At 56.7% G+C, this 18,974-nt stretch overlaps 1 protein-coding gene across 1 annotated transcript; it reads left to right on the top strand.

Moving 5' to 3' along the window:
• Window positions 1-6,068: 6,068 nt before the first annotated feature.
• On the top strand, window positions 6,069-18,903 carry WDR38 (WD repeat domain 38). The gene is given in 13 exon segments (XM_058672850.1): window positions 6,069-6,090; window positions 16,447-16,545; window positions 16,887-17,009; window positions 17,455-17,554; window positions 17,556-17,584; window positions 17,658-17,706; window positions 17,708-17,741; window positions 17,900-17,980; window positions 18,071-18,093; window positions 18,095-18,204; window positions 18,279-18,406; window positions 18,534-18,635; window positions 18,715-18,903. Coding segments are annotated over 13 exon segments (1,089 nt in total).
• The last annotated feature ends 71 nt before the right edge of the window (window positions 18,904-18,974 follow it).

The raw sequence follows: 18,974 nt of genomic DNA, 5'->3' as shown, positions 1-18,974 counted from the left end.
ACGGCCAGCTGTGGGAGAGCGTAACCACAGGGATGGGTTGGGTGGGACCGTGTAGCGGGGAACCCGAGCTGGGTGGGACAGGGCTGGGCTCCCAGCTGGTCTTGAGCTCAGGCAGTCCGGCCCCTCTGAGCCACCTTTTCCTTGTCCACCCCCTGGTACCCCTGAAGAATCAGCCTTGTCTCAGAGAACACACACACAACAGCCTGCCAGTTACACACGGGCACCTGCCTATACCTGAGGCAGCGGGGCACAGGAGCAGATGTGAACCCCAAACCCCACCCTGATGGCATCTTGGCCTTTGTTCCTTAGCTCCCTCCTGGGCCAAGCAGTTTCCGGAGGAGCTGTGGCAGGGAGCAGGTTTGCCAACTGAGGGACAGGCATGGCCCTGGCACCAGCCAGGGCTGCAGAGGGGCCTGTGTGGGCAAGGCTGCCTTCCTGAGTTCCTTCTGGTCAGGATCATCTTCAGACCCCCTTCAGGCCCCAACCTCTTGGCCTGGCCATGCAGGGAGCTCTCTCCTACCCAGGAACCCGGCTGGCTGCCCAAGCATGGGTCACAACAGAGCTGGCTGTCCCCTTGGGCATGCCTGTATTCTGCAAGCTTTCAGCAGTAGCAACAGCAAGCTTATCCTTACCCTGTGCTGGGCCCGTGCCTCAGTTCCACCTGCTTAGCAAATTCACACAGTTGGGCACCTGTCCCCAGTCCTAGCAGAGGACACATCTAAATCCTCCCTTGGCATCATAGTGACATTCCAAACTAGGCTACCCAGCATCAAATGCCCCTCCCTGCTTGGGACCACAGCACCTGAATTCTGCCTCTCCGGGGAAGCCTTAAACCGCATCCTACTTCCCAGATGAGGGACATGTAGGAATTATAGGTGCTGTTCCTTCTTTTGAGAAAGGGAACCAACATTGTGGTGCAGAGAATACATGTCACATTGGAATGCTGGTTTGAAATCCTGGAAGCTTGGAAGCTCTGTATCCAATCCAGCTCCCTGCTGCTGCGCCTGGGAAAGCAGAGAAGATGGTCCAAGTCTTTGGCCCTTGTTACCCATGGAGGAGACCTGCATGGAATTCCAGGCGCCCAACTTTGGGCTGGCCAGCCGCCACCGGTTGTGGCTATGTGGGGAATGAACCAATGGACAAAAGACTGCTCTCTTTCTCTGTCACGCTATCAAACAAACAAATCTTTAAGAGAAAAGAATCGATTCCCGTGACTGTGGAGGCTGAGGGGTATGACCTGCATTGAGACTGAAACACAGGCAGGATCTGGTGCCACCTGCCACAGCCTCAGATCAGTGTCTGCCCTGGCAGCCTGGGGCCTTCCGCTGATGGCACAAAGCCCACCTGCCCACACATGGAATGCTAATTTTTGCTAATGTCAACTCTACATAGTGACCCAAGCACAAGTGCAAAAGGCCTGCCCAGCCACACCTAGCTTGGGTTTGATCCCCTACCTGAGTGCAGCAGCTCAGCCCGGCTGAGGCTGAGAGAGGTGAACAAGCAGCCAAGGGCCCACAGTATAACAGGGACATCTGGGGCCGACGTGTGGACCCCAGCAGGCCAATTCATGCCTTTGGGGAGGAGGGTTGGAGGCGAAATTTATTCTCTAAGTTTTCTGATTGTCCATTAGTAATGGATTTCAGAAATCACACCTGTTGGAGCAGGTGTTTGGTCCAGCTGCGAAGACACCCTCATCCCATATCGGAATGCCAGTGTTCAGCCTGCTCTTGCCCCTGTCTCCCGCTCACGCAGACGCTGGAAAGCAGTGGTGATGGCACAGGCGGCTGGGCTCTGCCACCACCTGGACACCCAGATGGAGTCCCCAGCTCGCAGTCTCGGTGCCCACCCGGCCCCAGCCCTGTGGCCAAGGAGGAGTAAAGCTCATGGGAATGCTCTAGCTCTCTCTCTCAAATTAAATCAATAAGGAGGAGGAGGAAAAGCAGGAGAAGAAGAGAAAATGAAGAGAGCTGTCATGACCACAAAAGAGGGACTTGAAATCATTCTGAGGACAATGCGATCAAATTCATTCAACTTACAGAACTGATAACTAGAGAATTCCTACAGACCGGAAATGAAAAGCCACACTTCAAAGAGGAAATCTTGGCTGGAAGAGAAGCTAAAGCGGAGGGGCCCACTTGGGGCCTATGCAGGGGCCAGAGCCCCACAGACCCAGTTTGCGGGGATGATGGGCCGTGGGCCTGACTCGTCCTGTCCTTCCAAAGTCGTCCTCTTTCTTTCTTAGATGGGTGCAGGGGTTCAAGCCCCTAGGCTGTCTTCTGCTTTCCCGGGAGCATAAGCAGGGAGCTGGCTGGGGGAGTGAGGCAGCTGGGACTCAAACCAACACCCATCGGGGATGATGGTGTTGTAGGCTTAGCTGGCGGCACCATGATGCCAGCCCCAGGGTTGTGTTTCTAAGTTTGTGATTATTGAGCACCTGGGAGTTCTCCTGTGACCCTTAACTAGGAAGATCTGTGATAGGCACTGTCATGCCCATTCTACAGAGAGAAACCGAGGCAGGGAGAGCAATTGGACACCCAGCTGAAAAGCAGTCCAGGGCCAGCCATTGTGTATAGTGGTTAAGATATCTCCAGATGGGCCCGACACAATAGCCTAGTGGCTAAAGTCCTCACCTTAAACACACTGGGATCTGATATGGGCATCAGTTCTAATCCTGGCGGCTCCGCTTCCCATCCAGCTCCCTGCTTGTGGCCTGGGAGAGCAGTCAAGGATGGCCCTGCACCCATGTGGGAGACTCGGAAGAAGGTCTGAGCTCCTGGCTTCAGCTCCGGCCACTGTGATCACTTGGGGAGTGAATCAGCGGATGGAAGATCTTCCTCTCTGTCTCTCCTCCTCTCTGTATCTCCTCCTCTCTGTATCTCTGCCTTTCCATTAAAATAAATAAATAAATCTAAAAATAAATAAATAGATAAAGACATCGCCAGAGGTCTAGCGCCCATAGCAAAGTGCCTGGGTTGGAATCAAGCTGCCAAGTGCCTGCTAACGTACAGCGCTGGGAGACAGCAGGTGATGACTCAGTGCTTGGGTTCAGATGGAAGTCTGGGCTTTTGGCTTCAGCCTGACCGAGGCCTGGCTATCGCAGGTGTTTGGGGTGTGTCCCAGCAATGGCACATCTCTCTGTCACTCTTTGCCTTTCAAATAAAATCAAAATAAAGCATTCTTTAAAAATTAAACAGCAAAAAGCAGCCCAGGGTTTCAAATCTTACATTCCTACTGTCCTGCAAAACAGACACAATTAGAGCCCTGCTTCTTGTTGTTGCTAGTGTTTAAAGAGTCGTTTATTTCATTGAAAGTCAAAGTTGCAGAGCAAAGGAGCAAGGGTGGGGGACACAGAGAGATCTGGTACACTCTTTTTTTTTTTTTTTTCTGCTTCTTGTGTGTGCGTTGTTTTTGCGGCTGCTACACTCTTAAAGAAGCCACAACAGTCAGGGATGAGCCAGGCTGAAGCCGGGAGCCAGGAACAACTTCGAAGTCCTCCACGTGGGTACAGGACCATCCTCTGCTGCTTTCCTAGGTGCATGAGCAGGGAGCTGGATTGGAAGTCGAGCAGCCAGGACTTGAACCAGTGCCCAGATGGGATGCTGGCATCACAGGTGGTAGCTTAACTTGCTATGCCATAGCACTGGTCCAGAATATTCTGCGTTTTGGATAGGACACAGTGGCTCATGGCACAAGGCCGAGACGTGTAAGACTTGAACTGGAGCTCTGAGCCCAAGTCTAGCTAGGGTTAAGCATTTACAATGTGGGAAACAGGCTTAGGGACCTGGAACTTGCACAGAGCCAGAGGGCTGGGGCAGAGGGAGACTGAGGCCCAGGCATTCTAGAGGGAAGTGACCCTGGGCGGAAATGACACCCCCACCAGCCAGGAAGCCAGGAAGGGAAGGACAATGCCTGGCCCACTGCACAGAGTCCATTATCGCCAGGTCTGGGGTGGGGCAGCTGAGCAAACATCACAGCCGCTGAACCAGTCTCAGGAGGCTGGCTAAAGGGCGGAGCTGCAGGACAAGGGACCCTTCTCCTACAACCCGGTGTTCGGAGGTGGGAAGGCACAGCCTGCTGGGTGTTCTGCTGCCTTGCCTCTTGAGCTCAGGCCCAGAGAAGCTAAGACGGGTATCTGGGCCCACACAGCATGGCCGAGTGCCATCACTCTGACTGCAGGGCAGAGGCCTGTCAGGCGCCTGGTACAAGGCTCCAGGCACAAGCAGAGGAGGCCAGAACCCGCAGAGAGCTTAGCGGGGCCTGAAGGGAGTCAGAGCGGCCCTAAGCCAGAGCGGCCCAGCAAGGCGCTGAAGGTCACACAGCCAGGGCGGCTCTGCCTCCCACCCCATCCCACCCCCAGCCCGCAGCTGTCTCATTGGAGGGCAGAGCAGGCAGGGCAGGGCCGATTCCCACAGGACATGGAGGCGCCAGGGAGGGCAGGTGGGCAGAGGGGGCGGGTGGCAGCCAGGGATGGTATAGAGGCCGCACCTAGTCTGCACCTGCTCGGGCTCAGGGAGCAGGGTGGCAGGGGCACAGGAATGCTAGAGGAGCTGAGCCCTTGGCCCTGCTCTGAAGTCACTTGCGCTCCTAGGTCCCGGGTCTCCACTTCTGTGCTAGTGCCTGCCTGATGTGAGGCTGCTGCAGGCTGTCACCATCAGTATCACCACCCCAGTGACCTAGGAAGGAGAGGTCAGGGCATGCAGCCACTTGACCCCACAGTCAGAGCCTCCCCGGCCCTGCCAACCTCTGTGAGATCTGCATCATTTGGGCTGAACCAGGACTAGGGGCCTAGCATCCCGGCCGTGGGTTGTCCCCACCTACCGGTCATCCAGGCCTCCATCCCTGCCCCCCCAACTCCCCCCCAGGGCCTGTCCCAGTCCCCCAGTTCTTGTTTCCCCGGTTCCCTGGGCAACCCGCTGCCTGCCACACCCCATTCCTTGCTGTCCCAGAAACAGGCTCTGCAACTTCACCCTTGGGGCCTCCACAGGGGCTATTTCTGCCTTCTGGAAACTACTTTTCCTGTTTTGCATCTGACAAAGATTTCCTTCACTCCAGAGGCCTAGAAGCCCATTGCCTCCTCCCAGGAGACCTTCCTGACTGCACCCCAAGAAGGCAGTCCCTCCACTGAGGTGTCTCCCCCTGCAGGGTTCAGGTGAGGCCGGTGGGAGCCAGAAATGTAATGGGCAAAGTAGGAGGCTGGCCCTGGATGGCAGCAGGCAAGGGCGGGATGGCATGAAGAAAGAGCAATGCAAGAAACCATGAGGAAGCCTGGGTGGGTTAGCAAAGGATGCCCATCCCTGCCCATCACCCCTCAGAGTCTACACCTTTCCTGTCCTCCTCCAGCCCAGGGCCAAGTCCATCTGCCCAGGCTCCACCAGCCCAGGACCCCAGCGTGAGGAGTTCATCTTGGACCCAGTGCTGCTTCCTGCTTCTCCTTCCCCACAGCTCTTGAAATTCACGCCCTTCTGGTTATCCACTATCAGATGTAACCTGGCGCCTCATCTGAGAATCCCACTCCCCACTCTCTCCGGCCCCTCCCCCGGGTCTCCACCCACCTGTGGCTCAGATCATCTCAGTCCCCAGTCCCTGGGGCCAGCACACAGCCCACACAGCCCACACAGCCCACACAGCCCACACAGCCCACACAGCCCTCATAGCCCTCACAGCCCACACAGCCCTCACAGCCCTCACAGCCCACACAGCCCACACAGCCCTCACAGCCCTCACAGCCCACACAGCCCTCACAGCCCTCACAGCCCACACAGCCCTCACAGCCCACACAGCCCTCACAGCCCACACAGCCCTCACAGCCCACACAGCCCTCACAGCCCACACAGCCCACACAGCCCACACAGCCCACACAGCCCTCACAGCCCTCACAGCCCTCACAGCCCACACAGCCCTCACAGCCCACACAGCGCTTCCTCCTCCTTCCCCCTCTCTCTTCCCTTCTTACCTGGCTCTTCCCCGTCCTCCATCTTGTCCCTTCCCCCACCACCAAGTCCTGTTCCCCCCAGCCCCCGCTCCCGTTCCTACCCCATTGGAATAAAAGAACCTCCTAATATCTCGCCATGTCCGGTGTTTCGGCTCCCGGTAAACTACTCGTGAAAAGAGGACTGGGCTGCAGGAATTAGCTGCACATAATAACGTAAGAACTTTAGGAACTTTAAGTGCATTTAAAACCTAACACCCAGGGCAACAGTCCTAAGCCTCCACCATGATGGGCTCCGGTCCTGCTATCCCCTGGCAGTGACCGGCCAGGGCCACAGACATGTGGTGACAAAGGCCCCAAGGGGACAGTCACCCGGCAGGTTCATGGCCACATCACAGAACCACCTGTGGGCAAGACCCCGGGCCAGGCACTCTGCCCATTTGGCTCTCACTGGGCAAGGGCTCCCTTTGAAAGCCCGGGGCACTCAACATCAGCTTTTCCACTCATGCACTTCCCAAGCTCTCCTGGAGGTGAGAAGCTGACAACAAGGAGCGGGGCCGGGCAGCGGATGGCCAGCTAGGGGGAAGGGGCAGCTGACAGCCCTGGTTTGGCCGCCTGCTTTCTCCACACATGCATGTGGTGCCGGGAGTTGGTCCTCAAAATGTAACACACCTGTTTGTACACTACGCTTTAGCTGGATCAAAACGCAACAGGGTGTGTGTAGTGGCACAGCTGGTGAAGCCACCATTTGGGACTTCCCTGCCCCTCGTGTATCAGAGAGCCTGGCATTGAATCCCACCTCCACAGTCATCCAGTTTCCTGCTGATGCGCCTGGGAGGCAGCAGAGATGGTCCAGGGTTTGCGTTCCTGACACACCCGTGTAGGAGACCCAGATGGAGTTCTTGCTTTGACCAGGCTCAGCCCCAGCTGTGGCTGGCCTTCAGGAGTGAGGCAGTGGATGCGAGATCCCAGTGTCTGTTTCAACAAACAAGGACATATAAGTGATAAAAGGACAGGGAGCAGAAAGTGATGGGGAGCCAGACTGACACAGGTACCAGCAGAAGCACGAGGGGCACCCCTTCTCCTTGTGAAATCACACGGGAGACATGGGCAGGCCACCTCCCCAGGACACATCACCAGAAGCCCTGGAGTGGGGCACAGGGTTCACCAGGCCTGACCGCAGCTGGCCTGGGAGCCAGAACCACGCGGGCTGACCCTGTCACTGCACATAGCTCTTCCCACTGTTGCCTTCAGCACTGTTTAAGAAGGAAAAATGCTGTGGGTTAAGGGAGGTGAAGCTGTCTCCTGCGATGCTGACACTGCATAGCAGCACCAGTTCGAGTCCCAGCTGCTCCGCTTCCCACCCAATGCCCTGCTGGTGCACTCAGGAGAGCAGCAGAGGATGGCCCAAGTCTGTGGGCGCTGTGTCCACGTGAGAGACTCGGAGGAGTCTCCTGGCTCCTGGCTTTGCACCCGCCCAGCTCTGGTCACTGAGACTGTTTGGGGATTGAACCAGCAGATGATCTCTCTCTCTCCTCTCTTTCTCTTTGTGTAACTCTGACTTTCAAATAAATAAATACTTTTTTTTTTAAATTAAGAAGTCAAATAAATGAGAAACCTCTCTCTGACAGGGCTGGGAGAGGGAGCCAGCCCCTGCAACGGGCCTGGCCAGTGCCCACCTGGGCCCCTTGGCCAGGGGGCATGGGGTGCCCAGCCCCAACCTCCACTCCTCCCGCTCGGTGTCGTCACTCTGTGGGCAGGGTGGAGGCTGTGGATTTGAATCCCAGGACCACAGGCACAGGGCTCAGCCCATGCCGGGTCGGGGAACGGGCGGTGAGCAGGTCCCCTGAGCTTCTCCAGTTCATTCTGCTGCCCGGATCATGTCGCTGCCCAAACACAACAGTCATCTTAGAAAAACACACACGAAAAATATGATGAGACAAATAAACAGCCAGAAAGACCACATGGGGGCCAAGCAGGAGGGGCAGCTGGAGGCGACACCAACAACCCAGATTTGGAAGCCAGCAGTGCCACCCTCCAAATGGGGGAAAAACCAGCGGCCCTGGGCCAGGAGCCCAGCACTGCCCATCGAGCCAGGGCTGGGGCCAACCTGAGAGTGCTCCGAAGGGAGTAGTGACTGCCTAGGTCACCACAGGTGCCTGCGGAACTAAGTAGATCACTCCTCTTTACAAAAAGCATTTCAGGGCCCGGCGGCGTGGCCTAGCGGCTAAAGTCCTCGCCTTGAAAGCCCCAGGATCCCATATGGGCGCCGGTTCTAATCCTGGCAGCTTCACTTCCCATCCAGCTCCCTGCCTGTGGCCTGGGAAAGCAGTTGAGGACGGCCCAATGCATTGGGACCCTGCACCTGCGTGGGAGACCCGGAAGAGGTTCCAGGGTCCCGGCTTTGGATCGGCGCGCATCAGCCTGTTGCGGCTCACTTGGGGAGTGAATCATCGGATGGAAGATCTTCCTCTCTGTCTCTCTTCCTCTGTGTATATCTGGCTGTAATAAAATGAATAAATCTTAAAAAAAAAAAAAAAACAAAAAGCATTTCAACAATTTAGAGCTTGTTTGTCTATATTTGAGAGGCAGAGGGCCACACAGGCAGCTAGGGATCTTCCATGTACTAGCTCACTCCCTAGATGCCTGCAGCCCAGACCTCTGTCCAGCTCCCACGAGGGTCACAGGACTCAGTTACTGGACCTTTGCTTTTAACCTGTGAAGTTTGCACCAGTAAGAAACTAGAGTAGAGGGGCCCGGCATGGTGGTCTAGCGGCTAAAGTCCTCGCCTTGAACGTGCTGGGATCCCATATGGGCACTGGTTCTAATCCTGGAGGCCCTGCTTCCCATCCAGCTCCCTGCTTACGGCCTGGGAAAACAGTCGGCCCAAAGCCTTGGGACCCTGCACCTGAGTGGGAGACCCGAAGAAGCTCCTGGCTCCTGGCTTCAGATCGGCTCAGCTCCAGCTGTTGTAGCCACTCGGGGAGTGAACCATCGGATGGAAGATCTTCCTCTCTGTTTCTCCTCCTCTTCGTGAATCTAACGTTCCAATAAAAATAAAATATATCTTAAAAAAAAAGATGCCGCCTGTGGCACTGGCTTTCCAAGTGAACGTTGCTCTAGTCCTGGCTGCTTCACTTCCAGTTTAGTTCCCTTTTAATAGCCTGGGAAAGCAGCAAAGGCTGGCCCAAATGCTGGGATCCTTGTACTCACGTACTTATGTATGAAGCTCCTGGTTCCCAGCTTCAAGTGGCCCAGCTCTAAGATTTCTCTCTCCCTCGCCCTGTAAATCTGCCTTTCAGATAGATAGATTTTAAACAAGTGTGTAAGAAGGCACGTGTTTAAAGCCAGAGTGATAACGAGAGGGAGAAACAGAGAAAGATCTTCCACCTGCTGATTTACTCCACAAATGGCTGTAACTGCCAAGCCTGGGCCAGACCAAAGCCAGGAGCTGGGAGCTCCATCCTCGGCTCCCAAATGTGTGGCAAGGACCCAGGCACGTGGGCCATCTGCTGCTGCCTTCGCAGCTACATCACAGGAAACTGAATTGGAAACAGAGCAGCAGTACTTGAACCGCTTGATCCAGTGCTTGATCCAGGATACCGGCCTTGCAAGCGGTGGCTCGACCCGCTGCGCCCCAGTACCATCCTGCCTCACCAGACACCCACCCTTAAAGCGAACCTTTCTTTTTCCTTCCTTAGAAAATGGAGGACTGTCCAACACCACCATGGACTGCACGGATTTCTAGAAAATACCAGTGCTTGTCTTCCTCTTTGGGGCCGCAGAGGAAAACTGCAGTCTCCCAGCACAGTGGGGTTGTAATGCTAGCACAGCTCACCCACACCATGCCAGCCACCCAGAGCACTGGCCACACAGAGTAGGGTGGTGGAAGCCTGGCCTGGCGTTTGAGGCGTCCCATCCCTTCACCAAGGGGTCTCAGAACCACCCCCGCTGGGTCAGCTACTGTCCCCACCTTGTGTCTTTCCCCTGGCCCTCTGGGTCATCCAGGGTTTCTGTTGCTGACACCAGAGCTTAGCTGGAGGTGGCAGCTGCCTGCTCTCCCGCACTGCCCAGAGCCTGGTGGGTGCAGGTGAGGGCCAATGGGAGGTGAGCAGAGGTCTCTAGTGACTGACCGACTGACTAGCAGGTCCTGCCTGGCCCACCCTCTCCCCATTTGCATCTAGCACACAGAGGGCTCACTCACACATGTGCACAAAATCACAGCTTTGTGCGGTGCGAGTGGGCCAGACGGCTGGCGGTGGGCCAAGGAGATGACATTTAGCCAGCCTACGTAAGGTCTGGTGTGTGTGTCCGAAGACTCCATTGTGCAAGTCCCACATGGCAGGGGGCGGGGAGGACCACAGTGCATGGGAAAAAGGGCGCCCTGCGTGTGGCACGGAGTAGTGTCGCCACTGAACCCACACTTGCCTCCCATGAGAGCCTGCTAGCCTCAGGAACTGCACAGCACTGTCTCCGGAGGCTTGGTGGCCTGTGGTCAGCTCAGGCACCTGCACCTCGGGAGGAACAGTGACCAATCACGGTGTATTGCAATGAAGAGCAGGGCAGGCTACAGACAAATGACAGCACCTCGAGGGCAGGGATTACAGCTCAGGGGCCCCCGGAGAGGCTGGGATCCCTGTGTGCAAATAACTGCAGGGGGGCCCAGGCAGAAGACGCCAAAGACAGAGCTTTAGGAACTGGCTTTGAGAGGTTATGGAGGTATTTTTTTTTTTTTATTGGAAAGGCAAATATACAAAGAGGAGAAACAGAGAGGAAGATCTTCCGTCTGATGATTCATTCCTCATGTGACCCCAATAACCAGAGCTGAGCCTATTCGAAGCCAGGAGCCAGAAGCTTCTTCCAGGTCTCCCATGCGGGTGCAGAGTCCCAAAGCATTGGACCATTCTCGACTGCTTTCCCAGGCCACAAGCAGGGAGCTGGATGGGAAGTGGAGCTGCCGGGATTAGAACCGGCGCCCATATGGGATCCCAGCATGTTCAAGGGATTTTTCTTTTTTCTAAAGAATGATTTACTTGAGGGGCCTGACACGAAGACTCAATGGCTAATCCTCATCTTGCCAGTGCCAGGATTCCAATGGGCATCTGTTTATGTCCCAGCTACTCCGCTTCCCACCCAGCTCCCTGCTCATGGCCTGGGGAAGTAATCAAGGATGGTCCAAAGCCTTGGAAGCCTGTACTCATGTGGGAGACCCAGGAAAAGCTCTTGGCTCCTGGCCTTTGATCAATGTAGCTCTGGCCATTGCAGCCATCTGTGGAGTGAACCAGCAGATGGAAGATCTTTCTCTCTACATCTCCTTCTCCCTAGAAATTTGATCTGCCTTTCCAATAAAAATAAATAAATCTTTTTTTAAAAAAAAAAGAATTATTTGAAACACAGAGCAATGGAGAGAGACAGGGAGTAGCACACACAGCTCACAAAGCTTCTATCTTTTGGTTCACTTTCCAAACGGCCACATCAGCCAGGTCACACCAGGCAGAAGCCAGGAATTCCATCCAGGTCTCCCATGTGGATTGCAGCACCCCAGGCTTGAGCCATCGCGGGCTGCCTGTCAGGCACATTGTTAGCAGGGCAACGGATCCTAGGCGGAGCCTGGATTCCAACCAGCCTCTCTGGGATGCGGTACTGGCATCCTTGTGGCCGCTTCATTCACTGCACCACAATGCCCACCCCCAAATCAACTCAAAGAATAGAAACAGGCCCTGAAGGGGCCCAGCTGGGGCTCTGGCAGGAACCTCGGCTGTCCACCTCAACACTCTCTCCTCTCTTCATCCTCTCCTGCCCCAGAACAGCTGTCTCTGTTCCTGGGCTGCCCAGCTCTGAACTTCACCCCCAGGAAGCCAGGGAGCAGGAGAGACAGGCAGTGGGTTAAACCACCGCTTGTGGCGCTGGTATCCCACTTGAGAGCCAATTCCAGTCCCAACTGCTCCTCTCCCGATCCAGCTCCCTGTTGATGTGCCTGGGATGGCACGGAAAGTGGCTCAAGAGCTTGGGTTCTCGCCAGTCACATGGGAGGCCAGGAGGGAGTTCCTGGGTCCTGGCTACCGTGTAGACAAGAGTTGGGTATTCTAGCTATTTGGGGAGTGAACTAAGGGATAAAAGATCTCTGTAATGGGCCCGGCGCAATAGCGTAACAACTGAAGTCCTTGCCTTGAACACGCTGGGATCCCACAATTGGCACTGGTTCTAAACCCGGCGGCCCCGCTTCCCATCCAGCTCCCTGCTTGTGGCCTGGAAAGCAGTTGAGGACGGCCCAGATCTTTGGGACCCTGCACCCGTGTGAGAGACCTTGGCTTCGAATTGGCTCAGCTCCAGCCATTGCGGTTATTGGACGGAAGATCTTCCTCTCTGTTTCTCCTCCTCTCTGCATATCTGCCTTTCCAATAAAAATAAATAAATCTTTAAAAAAAAATAGAAGATCTGTGTGCCTTAAAAAAAAAAAAAGCTTAATGGAACAGAGCTGGCAGCTGGGTGCCACCTGCCGCTGCAAGCTGAATGTCGCTAGGAGGAAGCCCTGTCCTTGACCAGACTGTCCCTTCCTCTCCTAGAGCAAGCCACTGGGTCTGGAAGGCCCTCGTTCTCGTGCTTTGTGCAGAGGCCAGCAACATCCACTGGCGTGTCCCTGTGTGTGCCAGGCAGGGCTGGGTCAGGTTGGTGTGACTTCCTCACCCTGCTGGAGGACCTCACCCTTGGAACTCCTGGAAGAGCCTCCCTGCCCAGCCTGGGCTGAAGGAGGGATGCGCAGTCGAGCTGCCCGTGGAAATGCTGCACCTGGAGGAGAACCTGGTGTCTGTATCCTGCTCCAGGTGCAGAGCTCAAGCCAGAGAAACTGTCCTCGTGTCCCCGTGACTGTGACCTACCCCATGGCTCTGCTGGGCATGCGATCAGGTGGCCTCTCTGGTCACCAGGCCTCCTGCAGAATGAGGTGACTTGGGGCTGCTAGGAGCTTTGGGGCTGGGTTGTTAAAGGGACAAAGGTGGCCCTTGACACTTCTTTCTTCTCCCGGCAGGTGCTAAGTGTGATATCCCTTGCCGGATATCACAGACACCACATGAGGCAGCCTACTCAAATGCTCCACCCAGAGACCAGGAGACAGGTCCCTGGGGGAGCCTGAGCTTAGCCCAGGTGCAGGGCGCTCTGACACAGACTAAGAGTGGCACGGGCTTAGGGGAGGCTGTGCTGTGTAGGCAGGAACTGAAGGCTGGGTTGTGAGCACCACAGGCCGATGGTGCTGCATGACAAGACCCAGGGGGTGGGCAGTGAAGGTGGACAGAGGAAGAACCAGTGGCCCAGGGGCCAGGACAGGGCAGGAGGAGGCCAGCACAGGAGCCTGGGGCCCAGGGGAGCCGCTTCCAGCCACTCCTGCTGTGGGGCGGCCTGCTGGATAGGGGCTCTGTGGGGGACAGGCTGGCCTAGGGAGGGTGGCCATGGGCTCTCTAGGCAGAGAAATCGCCCAGGGACTGGCGTGGGATGGAGGATAGATGGGCGGGTGCAGCCGCTGCAGGCAGTGTCTGGGAACCCTGTCTGAGGGTGATGGGGGACCTCATGTCCCCCCCTCAGCTCCTGCTCCCACAGGGACCCTCAAGAGCCAGCTCAGTGTCCCAGGCCCTCCGGGCGCCTCAAAGCTGCCATTGTGGCCCCCTGACCAGCCCGACTGCCGTCTGGGGTCTAAAATAGAACAGGAGCACAGCTGATCCCGTGAGAAGCTCCTGGCCAAGGGCCTGGGGCGGGGGAAGGGCATGAGTCACTGCTGGGAACCAGGAGCCTCAGCCCAGCTCAGCTGCCCTGACTCGCCCCACCAGCGCGTGCCCCTGGGAGTCCAGAACCCATGGGGAGAGTTCCGTTTGACCCCCGCCTCAGTGTCTGGCCTGGGAGGTCCGCTGAGCCACAGCCCAGAGGGGGACACCCTGGTGCAACCTCAGGTCCATACTCCCAGGGCAGCTGCGGGGCCCTACCCGCCACCCCACATTCTGAGGGAACACCACGCACGGGCCTCTGACACCGACCACACTTTGTATGGACCTATTTCTTTTCTTTTTATTTATTTGTTTATTTTCTTTTAAATATTTATTTGGTCATTCAGTAGCATGTTATTTAACTTCATGGCATTGTACATTTTTACGCCTTATTCCTGTTGTTGATTTTGTTTTGTGATTTTTCATTTAAGGGGATGTATAGTAACTGTGTCATGGAGACTATCATATCCAGATGTGAGGATACAATGCAGTATGCATCTCTACTTCCAGACAAAGATGGACTCCCAGTGAAACTGTTAAACATATCTAGACAATGGGATGCTGGACGCTCTGCCATTGTCCATGCCCGCAATGTCTGGGTACACTTAAGTAGCCAAGTGATGGAAGGCCTGACACAGTGGCCTAGCGGCTAAGGTTAAATAGCAAAATGATGGGCTTATGACAGCTTATGAAGGATTATAATTGCAATAATATAGGGGAGTCAGTTGGGGAGAGGGGATTTAGGGAGGGGGTATGAGAAATCCCAGAGTCTATGGAATCATATCATACAATAAAAAAGGGAAACATTTATTTGTTTATTTTATTTCTTACATTTTTAATTTTTTAAAAGATTTTTATTGAAATGTAAGATTTACAGAGAGAAGGAGAGACAAAGATCTTTCATCTGCCGATTCACTCCCCAAATGGCTGCAACAGTTGAAGCTGAGCCAATCCAAAGCCAGAAGCCAGGGGCTTCTTCTGGGTCTCCCACACAGGTGCAGGGTGCCAAGGCTTTGGGCCATCCTCGACTGCTTTCCCAGGCCACACGCAGGGAGCTGGACGGGAAGTGGAGCAGCCGGGACACTAACTAGCACCTACATAGTATGCTGGTGCATGTAAGGGCAGCCGGGACACAAACTAGCACCTATATAGTATGCTGGTGCATGTAAGGGCAGCCGGGACGCTAACTAGCACCTACATAGTATGCTGGTGCATGTAAGGGCAGCCGGGACGCTAACTAGCACCTACATAGTATGCTGGTGCATGTAAGGGCAGCCGGGACGCTAACTAGCACCTACATAGTATGCTGGTGCATGTAAGGGCAGCCGGGACGCTAACTAGCACCTACATAGTATGCTGGTGCATGTAAGGGCAGCCGGGACGCTAACTAGCACCTACATAGTATGCTGGTGCATGTAAGGGCAGCCGGGACGCTAACTAGCACCTACATAGTATGCTGGTGCATGTAAGGGCAGCCGGGACGCTAACTAGCACCTACATAGTATGCTGGTGCATGTAAGGGCAGCCGGGACGCTAACTAGCACCTGTATAGTACGCTGGTGCATGTAAGGGCAGCCGGGACGCTAACTAGCACCTGTATAGTACGCTGGTGCATGTAAGGGCAGCCGGGACGCTAACTAGCACCTGTATAGTATGCTGGTGCATGTAAGGGCAGCCGGGACGCTAACTAGCACCTACATAGTACGCTGGTGCATGTAAGGTGAGGATTTAGCCACTGAGCCGTTGCACCAGGCCCATATTCATTTGTTTTTATTTGAAAGGCAGTTTAACAGAGAAGCACAGAGAGAAGGCCTTCCACCTGCTGGTTCGTTCCCCAAATAGTTGTAACGTTCAGAGCGGAGCTGATCCAAAGCCAGGGGCTTCTTCTGGATCTCCCTGTGGGCATAGGGGCCCACGGGCTTGAGGCATTCTCTCCGATTATCAGGCTATAAGCAGGGAGATGGATTAGAGGTGAAGCAGCTGGTACTAGAACCAGCATCGGCACACCGGGCAGAAGATTAGTGTGCTGCCCTAACACCACGGCCCCGAATAGATCTATTTCTGTACTTGTATTTCAGAGACACACTCGAATTAGGCCAGGTGGAAGTCAAAAGCCTGGACTTCAGTCCACGTGGGTGACAGGGACCCAAGCTCCTGTGCCCCCTCAAGCACCCGCGGCTTTCTCGTGCTCTGCAGCGGGAAGTTCGGGTCAGGCGCAGAGCGGGACCACCGGGAGGGACCCCGATGAACCCCGGCGCCCAGCTCTCCTCGCCGCCTGGGCTGCCCTCTCCCCTGGGCACCCGTAGGACCCAGCGCCGGCATCCGTCACGGGCACAGACGCTCTCGACTCCCATGTGTCAGACTCCGTGTTCGGTCCAACCCTGGTGGGCTGGGCGAGTGCTGCCGGGTAACTGTTGTGGATGCACTGCCACTTATCACCCTGCGCCTAAGACGCGCGCAGACGGAGCCCGAGGCGCGCTGGCAGGTGTGCGGGGCCGGCGCGCCCTCTAGTGTCCTCCTGAGCGTCATCTTGGCGTGCAACACGACCCGAGTTGCCCAGGGACCGGCTAGGGCAGCGGCCGCGATCCCGGGGAAGGGGGTTGTGCAGCGTGCCGCCCTCCAGGCCCCAGCCCAGAGCTGCCTCCCCGGGTCTGCCCGGGTGGCTTTCCCAAAGACCCCCACAGCGGCTGCGCGCCGCCCCGCCTTCATTACCATGGAGACGCATGTACACAGTTTCTTCCTTCCCCTCCAGCCTGTCCTGAGTGAGGCCCCGCGGGACGGTGGCTGTTGCCCATGACCAGCAGAGGCCCCGGGAGGCTGGCTGTGGGGAGAGTAAAGTTCTTCAGCCAGCACGGGGGCGAGGTGAGGCTCAGTAGGCTCCACCTGAGGGTCTGGGGACTCAGGGTGTGTTCTGTGGGACCCCAGCTTTGAGGCTCGAGGCTGCAGTGGACTGTGCCCGCTGGGGACAATCCAGGGCAGGCCCTGGGCTGCGGTTCCAGAATGGGCTTTGGGTTCTAAGCTCTGGTTCTAACAAGGACCCCTGGCTCTGGTATGGCTGAGTGTGGTCCCAGCTCAGAGTAAGCCAAGGAAGGGCTTGGGGTAGATTCTCAGCTACAGTTTAGGGCCGGCTCAGAGCTGGAGCCTGGGAGCTTAGCTGGCCAGGTGATACCTGAGCAAAACCTACTTTTGTGTTCCACTTGCAGGTCAACTTCTCTGCCTTTTCCCCCCCAACGGCCAGATCCTGCTCACAGCCTCAGACGATGGCTGCGTGTACGGTTGGGAGACCCACAGCAACAGGCTGCTGTGGAGGCTGGAGGGCCACACAGGTGGGGGGTGTGCAGACCAGCTGGGGCCCGAGGGTCTTTTCTAGTATTAGAGCAGAGTCCACTAGGCCACCTCTGCATTGAGCACCATGCAGAGAGCAGCTGTGCCAGGAGGTGGAGCCGGACCCCTGGGAGATGGTGTCCTCACCATGTCAGGCCTGCCCAGGAACCCACTTCTGTGACGGCAGAGGTCACTCCTGCCATGCCCAGCATGTGGTCAGTCTTCAGAGCTGTCCATGTGCAGTATTGTGAAGCTTCCAGAGCTCTCTGCACACATCAGCCATTCCTTACTGCCCTCCCTGCAGCTACAGTTGGGGGCCATTTTGGCCTCAGTCAAGTGCAATCATGTTTTTTTGTGGCCGGCTAGAGGTGCAGCATGTTAAGGCCCACCACTTTGGTTTTGTCAGTCCCAGGAGACAGGGCTGTACTGTGGGGTGGGAGGAGCCAGGCCAGAGGCCTCTGGGCGTCCTGTGCTCCTGCCCCAGGTCCCCGGACGGCCGCCTCTGTGCCAGCACGTTCTGCGACTGCACCATCTGCCTCTGGGATGTGGAGAGCCAAGTGTCTGCGGGTGCTGAAGGGTGAGTGGGCTGTGCGCCCTTCCTGACCCTGCTGGGTCCTGAGCCTGTCCTAAGCCCTGGCACATGCCCACAGGCCACCAGCACATTGTGGAGACCGTGAGCTTCAGCCCAGACTCCAGGCAGCTGGGACAAGCGGGTGATGCTGTGGGAGGTGCAGGTAGGTAGCAGCCAGGGTTGGGGCCCATACTGGGCTGCAGCCCTCTCCCCAGGGATACAGCAGGTTGGCTTTGCTCAGGCTGCCTGTCCAAGGAAGGGCTGACACTGAGCCTGAGGCCTGGCACCTGCGATCCCCACAGCCCTTGGCTCTTTCCACAGTCGGGCCAGATGCTGCAGCTCCTGGCCAGGCACCGGGGCTGGGTGCAGAGCAGTGACTTCTCCCCCAGGGGTGACTGCCTGGTGAGCCTGGCTGATCCCACTTTCCCACCTGGTGTCAAGCAACAGGGGAGGGCATGGACTCCACACCCTGTCCTGACACTGCTGCCACAGGCCACTGGCTCCTGGGCCTCGACTGCGCGTCTGGGACCTGCGTGCAGGGACCCCAGTAGTCTTCCAGCAGGAACTCAAGGGCCACGGGAGCAACATCAGCTGTCTGTGCTACTCTGTGTTGGGTCTCCTGGTGAGCAGGGCTGCAGGGACGCCAGGCTCGGGATACAGGCAGCATGCAGGCCCTGGGGCTGAGCTGTCTGTCCTGCAGGCCTTGGGTTCCTGGACAAGACCGTTCACATCTGGAAGCCGACAACCAGCAGCCTGCTTGTACAGCTCAAGGGCCACAGCACCTGGGTCAGGAGCATCGCTTTCTCCCCTCAGCTCTGGCTACTCCATGTGGTAACCTCTCAGTCCCAGCACTGACCCCCGTACCAGCACACCCCCACCTGCCCAGATCCGAGCAGCTAGGGGTTTCTTCATGCATGGACCAGCAGCAAGCTCTGGGGCGAGATTCTCACAACAGACTGGGCAGCATGCTGGCCTGGCCTACTCCTCCCACTTCCTTTCTTCCCAGGTCAAGGTCTGGGACTGCAGCACAGGGAAGTGCCTGCAGACTGAAGGTAGGGCCAGGACTACAGCCCCAGGGATGGGAGAGGCCGGGCGGCAGGTACCCACAGCCCAGAACCAGCGCTGTGCTTCGGCAGGGAGTCCTGGATGTGGCCCACACGTGTGCCTTCACCTCCGACGGGAAACTGCTGGTGTCTGGGGCTGCAGACCACGCAGGACGTGAGGCCCGTGGCTCCTCTGGGCGCTCACAGGTCTGTGGGATGTTCCAGCACTGCACATGGCCCGACCTCTCCCCGCTGCCAGCCCAGGGCACACAGGTAGGGTAGCTGTGTCAGGCCCAACAGGACCCCTGACCCAGACCACCATAGGACAGCAGGTGGTGGTCTGGACCCCATCC

Source organism: Ochotona princeps, chromosome 14 (assembly GCF_030435755.1).
Source record: "Ochotona princeps isolate mOchPri1 chromosome 14, mOchPri1.hap1, whole genome shotgun sequence".
In the NCBI taxonomy this organism is placed as follows: domain Eukaryota; kingdom Metazoa; phylum Chordata; class Mammalia; order Lagomorpha; family Ochotonidae; genus Ochotona; species Ochotona princeps.
The sequence above is the reverse complement of the archived record's forward strand: the minus strand, read 5'-3'. Positions and strand labels throughout refer to the sequence as shown.